Below are 7,351 nucleotides of genomic sequence, written 5' to 3'. Positions count from 1 at the left end.
TGACCAACAGATATTTTTTCTTATGGCTTCCCCCTTTAAGGGGTCCGACCATGTCCAAGCCCCGGACCGCAAAGGGCCATGTAATGGGGATTGTTTGTAGAGCGGTTGGGGGCATATGGCTTTGGTTGGCGAAGAGTTGCCATCCGACACAGCGTTGGACAAGGTCCTGTGTGTCTGCCCGGGCCGTGGGCCAGTAAAATCCTGTACGGAAGGCCTTGCTGACAAGTGCCCGGGCTGCGGCGTGATGTCCGCCGAGACCGGCGTGAATTTCTGCCAAAAGTTGCCGCCCCTCCTCCTCGAAGATACACCTTTGAAGGACTCCGGTGGTGCTTTTCTTGTAGAGCTCTCCTTCGTGAACTTTACAGGCTTTCGAACGCCGGACTATGCGGCGAGCCTCGTTCTGATCTTCTGGGAGCTCCTTCCTGTTAAGATAGGCCAAGAACGGTTCGGTCCATGGGGCAATTACTGCCATGATTATGTGGGCCGATGGTGTTACTTCGGTGGTTGAGTCTCCGATGATATCGGTGTGTTCGTTATCTGTGTTTGTGTTCGGAACGGGACTGTCGTTGCTATCTCCCCCTTGCCATACCACGGATGGCTTAAAGAGCCTTTCGAGGAAGATGTTAGGTGGGACGGGGTCGCGCTTAGCGCCGATGCGAGCAAGGACGTCTGCTGCCTGGTTACTTTCGCGGGCGATGTGATGAAATTCGAGCCCCTCGAACCGAGCCGACATCTTCAAAACGGCATTGCGGTAAGCTGCCATCTTTGGATCTTTGGCATCAAAGTCTCCATTGATTTGGGATATTGCGAGGTTTGAATCCCCGCGCACCTCCAGGCGTTGTATGCCCATTGATACGGCCATCCGGAGGCCATGTAGCAAGGCCTCGTATTCGGCTGCGTTGTTGGAGTCCGTGCATAATATTTGGAGTACGTACTGGACGATGTCTCCTGTGGGGGACGTTAATACGACGCCCGCCCCTAGCCCTGCCAACATCTTGGAGCCGTCAAAATGCATCACCCAGTTGGAATACACGCCGTACTCTTTGGCGAGTTCGGCTTCTGTCCATTCGGCGACAAAGTCGGCCAGTACCTGGGATTTGATGGCTCTGCGTGGTTTGTACGTGATGTCGAATGGCACGAGCTCAATGTCCCATTTGGCAATCCGGCCCGTTGCATCCCGGTTGTTAATTATATCATTGAGGGGCACTCCGGAGGCCACCGTGATAGAGCACTCCTGGAAGTAGTGCCGCAATTTTCGGGATGCCATGAAGACTGCATATGCTATTATTTGATAATGAGGGTACTGGGATTTGCATGGTGTGAGGACGGTGGATATGTAGTATACCGGCTTCTGGAGCGGGAATTTGTGTCCTTCCTGTTCTCGTTCGACGACGAGTACGGCGCTCACCACCTGGTGTGTTGCTGATATGTATAAGAGCATTGGCTCGCCGGCGTTTGGCGCGGCCAGGATTGGGTTGCTCGCCAGAAGGGCTTTTATTTCTTCTAGTCCGGTCGTCGTTGCGTCTGTCCACTCAAAGTTGTCGGTGCGCCGTAGAAGGCGATAGAGTGGCAGCGCCTTTTCTCCCAATCTGGAGATGAAGTGGCTTAAAGCTGCCACGCACCCAGCGAGTTTTTGGACCTGCTTGAGTTCGGTTGGCGTGGCCAGTTGTGACAAAGCTTGGATTTTGGCTGGATTTGCTTCAATTCCTCTGTTGGAAACGATGAAGCCCAATAGTTTACCGGTGGGGACGCCGAAGACGCACTTTTTCGGGTTAAGCTTGATGTCGTATGTGCGAAGGTGGTCGAATGTGAGACGCAAGTCGTCTATTAGTGTTTCGACGTGTCTGGTTTTGATGACGACGTCGTCCACGTAAGCCTCCACTGTTTTGCCGATCTGTTTCTCAAGGCATGTTTGGATCATGCGCTCGTAGGTGGCGCCGGCGTTCTTGAGCCCGAAAGGCATGGTGTTGAAGCAAAATGGCATGTATGGTGTAATGAATGTTGTTGCGGCTTGATCGGACTCCTTCATTTTGATTTGATGGTATCCGGAATATACATCAAGGAAGCATAGCGAGTCGTGACCTGCGGTGGCGTCAATGATTTGATCAATGCGGGGAAGAGGGAAGGGATCCTTAGGGCAGGCCTTGTTAAGGTCTTTGAAATCGACGCATAGTCGCCAGGATTTATCCTTCTTTGGTACCATTATCAAGTTTGCCAGCCAGTCCGGATGTTTAGTGTCTTTGATGAATCCGGCCTCGATTAGTTTGGCTAGCTCCTCCCCCATAGCTTGTCGTTTGGGTTCGGAAAAGCACCGCAGAGCTTGCTTGACCGGCTTATATCCCTTTAGTATGTTGAGGCTATGTTCGGCCAACTCGCGTGGGATTCCTGGCATCTCGGAAGGATGCCAAACGAATATATCACAGTTTTCGCGCAGGAAGTCTCGTAGCGCGGTGTCGACTGCAGGGCTGAGCTGTGCTCCGATAGACGCTGTCTTCTTCGGGTCTGTTGGATGGACCTGAAATTTGACTATTTCTTCTGCTGGCTTGAAGGAAGTGGATTTGGGTCGTTTGTCCAGGATCACATCGTCCTTATTCACGGTGGAGCGTAGTGCGCTTAGTTCTTCGGCCGCAAGGGCCGCAGACAATGCCTCGAGGGCCAAGGATGTGGTTTTATTCTCGGCGCGGAGGGCTATGTCCGGATCGCTGACGAGGGTGATTATTCCATTAGGTCCAGGCATTTTTAGGTTCATATACCCATAATGAGGTATGGCTTGAAAGCGCGTGAAGGCCTCTCGCCCTAACAGGGTGTGGTACCCGCTGTTGAAAGGGGCCACCAGGAAAGTTATTTCTTCGGACCGGTAATTTTCCGGCGTGCCGAACACCACATCGAGTGTAATTTTTCCTGCACACCGAGCTTCCCGGCTGGGAATGATACCTCGAAAGTTTGTGCTGCTTTTCTCGATGCGGCTCCTGTCTATTTCCATCTTGTGGAGCGTGTCCTCGTAAATGAGGTTTAGTCCGCTGCCGCCGTCCATGAGGACTTTTGTAAGTCGAAAGCCATCCACGATGGGACTGAGGACTAGGGCAGCTGGCGCTCGGACTGTTCTGTATTTAGGTTCGTCACTAGCGTTGAAGGTTATGGTCGTGTCGTTCCAGGGGTCAATTGCAGCGACCTGGCAAACTTCGGCAAGATCGCGCAGGGCCCTTTTACGCTTGTTGTTTGAAGCGAATGTCTCGAAGACTACCAATACTCTATTGCCGTCGTTTGCTGGAGGGTGTTGTTCTGGGGTGCCCTTGGTAAGGATGTCCTCGCCGCTCTTGGCTACCTGCCGGAGTATCCAACATGCTCTGAGGCTGTGGGTCGCCCTGGTATCCAGGGTCGTGTGTATTTTGCACGGGCCATTGAGCCATCCCTCCAAAACGGTGCCGTGCACCGCAATAGGTTTATGTTTTTTGACTGTTCCTCTGGGCGTGCCACGGGGGTGCACCCTTTTCGCTAGTGAGGGGAGCCGAGATGATTCCCAGCCAGCTGCCTGAATTTTCCAGGCGCTTTCCATCGCGTTGTACTTTTGTACAATGGTTGCTAGGTCAACGAACTTTGATGTGCGGCGGCGATTGATGGCGTTAAGGATACCTTTGTCCGCGCAGTTGTTGCAGAATGTTGCTATCGCGTCTTCGTCGCGGCAGCCTTTTACCTTGTTTTTGACAAGGAGGAATCTGCCCCAGAAGTGGTGGACCGTTTCATGAGGCTGTTGTTTGATGCCTCTGAGAGCATCTATGTCCGGGTGGGTGGGTGGAATTGAATCCGAATCCCGACCTGGTTTTGAATCCGGAGTTTGGAGGTCTACCGGGACGGATAGTTCGGGCTCCGGGATATCGACTGATTTTTTAGGCTCGTCATTCGACTTTATGTTCGGAGGAAGAGACATGACCTTCTGCCGGAAAGTATCCGGCTCTTCAAGATCGGTGATCCGAACATAGTTCGTCTTCAATATAGTGGAAGAGTTGCTCCGCTCCTCGACTACCGCTATCTGATGGGTGATCGGTGGAGTTTTAATTTCTCTCTGGTCGGGTTTAAGCCCGACCCGATCGTAGTCCGTAGCGACCCCCAAGGCGGCCATGCGATCCAGGAGTTCGTTCAACGACGACAACTCCACTGGATCCATGCGGGCGGAGTATTCGGGATCAACGCGGAGGTGATTGTTGATGACTTGAGAGGTCATCGTCGGCTTAAGGGCCGAGCCGGCGGTCATGACGAAGCCGCCGAGACGGAGGGTCTGACTTGGGGCCAGGGCTCCTCCGGAGATGATATTATCCTTGACAACAAGGCGAGCCATCAACCCTCTTAGCGACGTCACAGAGGAACTCTGAGTGAAAGCACCAATGTCGGTGTCAAAACCGGCGGATCTCGGGTAGGGGTCCCGAACTGTGCGTCTAGGATCGATGGTAACAGGAGACGGGGGACACGATGTTTACCCAGGTTCGGGCCCTCTCTATGGAGGTAATACCCTAATTCCTGCTTGATTGATCTTGATGAATATGAGTATTACAAGAGTTGATCTACCACGAGATCGTAATGGCTAAACCCTAGAAGTCTAGCCTATGAGTATATGGTAATGAATCTGTCCTATCCGGACTATTCTCTCCGGTTTATATAGACACCGGAGAGATCTAGGGTTACATGAGGTCGGTTACATAAGAGGGGATCTTCATAATCGGCCGCCTAGCTTGCCATCCACGCCAAGTAGAATCCAGTCCGGACACGGGTATAGTCTTCGGTCTTCGTGTCTTCATATCCCATCAGTCCGGCCCAACAGATAACAGGCCGGACGCCCGAGGACCCCTTAGTCCAGGACTCCCTCAGCGGGGGCCGGGGTCGAAAGGTGACCCGATTTAATGGTGTCGACACATGGTGTACGATGTGTTAGTGGGTCACTGCCTGCCTGTCGGTGACTGGGCACATCTTCCGTAGCACGTCCACGCTTTCCAACCAGCCATTGAGCGAAGCTCACACAATCTCCGGTGACTCGGCGATAACTAGTTACACATATGTATAATGCATCAAAGAAACAAGAGAAACACCGAAGGTTCAAAGAGTTTGCAAATTGACGTGTTATCATTTTGAGGTAAATACACATACACTGACGGTGCTAAAACTTGCGGCCAACGATCAGTTTGGTACCAAAACTAGAAGAACTTGCATAGATGGCCATTTTGGCACATCAATACCTCAAAATAGAGTGCTTTTTTGGACGAGTGGGATCTCACGAAAAGATTAAAACAGAAAAGTCCTTGGTTTAGCGACTTTGGAGAGGGCTCACATGAGGCAAGGCTTCAGTATTACCAATCTAAAAGAGGGCAATATTTTCATCTCTGCATCAACCATAGAAGAAGGGAAAAAAATATCCACCATCTCAACCATAGCCCAGGGTGGGTTACCATTCATGAACACAAGAAGGTTACCGTCCAGAGGCATTCACCACTATCATGAAGAAAAATTGGTTAATGCTTTGAAAATAGCAAATAAACTCAAAAAGTGGCCGAATTTAAGCATGAACTTTGCAACGGTGTGTATTTTAAACCTAGTAAAAGATTCAACTTTCCGTCCTTGTTTGGATGTTATTTTGAACCAAAAATGCAGAAACAAAAGTGGTGGGCCCTTAGTGTCACCACTTCGACAACACATATAGTCCATTTGGCGGTTTCTCAATTTTAATTCGACCCTTTTCTCCTCTCACGCCCCGACCCCCCGACCACTTCGCTCTTGCCGCCATCGCCAAGGTGTTCCTCGGCCTATCTGCCATTGCGACCGTCACACACATCTCCACCACCTTTGCTCGTCGTCGTCCTCCATCGTCGCTGCGCTCTTCGGCATCCCCGTGCGCCGACTGTTCTCCATTGCCTCATCTCTTCCGCCAACGTCGCAATTTTTGTTTGGCAATCCAAACGGATAAAAAAACACAAATCATCTATCTGTTTGGGTTGACCGGTTGAAGTTAGTTCTTTTTCATTGCCATGAACTGTTTACAGTGACAGTGCTCTATAGCACAGTGTGCACGCAAAAGGACAAAACCAAACAGGATCCAATCATTTAGGGGACAAAACCAAACAGAGTGGGCAGACATGCGACCCAAATTGAGGATAAACAAATTGTGAATCATGTCTGATTGCTCTCTTCAGATCCATGGTGTTTACTTTTCTGTTTTCATTTCTAATCAAATAATTCATCGGCACATGACAGATCGACCGAGAACAACTGAACAAGTACAATTTACTCCCATCCGGGCAGCTTAATTAGCTTGTCATGGACACATGCGGGAAGCTACAGGCACCTGTGCTTCGTGCCGCCTGATGCTGCCCTGCCTCTCGTAGGCGGCGCCAAAGCTAGAGCACCGGCCGGAGAGGGAGACATCAGACAACGCCTCCCAAGAGACATCGATGGTTCTTCAGAATACAGATGTTGTTTTCTTCAGAATCCAGATATTTTGGATCCAAACAATACTTTCCGGGGCCGGCCGGCTAGCTCGCGATGGACACCTTCCTGGACTGCCGCTGCCCACGGTGGCACTCCGCCTCCGCCGTGAACCGCTGCAGCCTCCGGGCGGCCTGCCTGGCGCAGACAGCGTCGAGGTGCATCTGCTCGTGGCGGCACTCCTCGCTGCAGAAGGGCGTGTCCCCTCTGTACATGAAGACGTCGCTGTCGCGCGCCAGCGGCTTGGCGCAGAGCGCGCACGCGTCCAGCGCCGGCATGCCGGGCTCGCCCACCGGCTCGGCGTCGAAGAAGAAGGCGCAGGCCACCGATGCCGCCATGGTATATGGTTGGAGACGGAGGCTTCTTCTAGCTAGCTCGGACTTGTGCTCCAGAGGGCGGGGGAAGAGGTGGGTGAGTTTGGTGCAGCGGTGCGAAGCGGGAGGCCGGGTATATATGGGGGGAGCGGAGCACGGGATGGCCATTATTGGTGCACTGGCGGCCTGCAAACCATGGTCCGGTGCGCGGTAACCATGGACGAAGTCCGGCATGCCCGGGTGTATTGCGGTGGTTGGCTCGATGGCTAGCGTGGGCCACCGCGACGAGAACGACAAGGGCGGAGTTATGCTTGACGTGGACGGGGTGGTCCCGACAAACGGAGAGGACTCGAGGCGTCTCTGCAGAGTGTCCATGTCGACCTAGAGAAAAACAGGCGATCGATTAGGACACATGAAATACTACGAGCAATTGCTCCGCTTTTTCCTGCAGAAGAACGCTGTGGATAAGTGCAAGCATTGGCGTCAATAATTACCGCACAAGCGTGAAGCCTCCATGTATCCCTGTGCCACTTGTCGGGAACGAGGGCGTCAAATCTACTCTCGTA

General features: G+C 52.3%; 1 protein-coding gene across 1 annotated transcript; it reads right to left on the bottom strand.

Moving 5' to 3' along the window:
- Window positions 1-6,184: 6,184 nt before the first annotated feature.
- LOC109765773 (uncharacterized) lies at window positions 6,185-7,050 on the bottom strand. Its single transcript, XM_020324548.4, has one exon. It carries the CDS (start codon window positions 7,017-7,019, stop codon window positions 6,519-6,521), a length of 501 nt encoding a protein of 166 aa, XP_020180137.2. The 5' UTR covers window positions 7,020-7,050; the 3' UTR covers window positions 6,185-6,518.
- Window positions 7,051-7,351: the final 301 nt, after the last annotated feature.

The sequence above is a fragment of the Aegilops tauschii genome, chromosome 2 (assembly GCF_002575655.3).
Source record: "Aegilops tauschii subsp. strangulata cultivar AL8/78 chromosome 2, Aet v6.0, whole genome shotgun sequence".
NCBI classification, from domain to species: Eukaryota; Viridiplantae; Streptophyta; class Magnoliopsida; order Poales; family Poaceae; genus Aegilops; species Aegilops tauschii.
The sequence above is the reverse complement of the archived record's forward strand: the minus strand, read 5'-3'. Positions and strand labels throughout refer to the sequence as shown.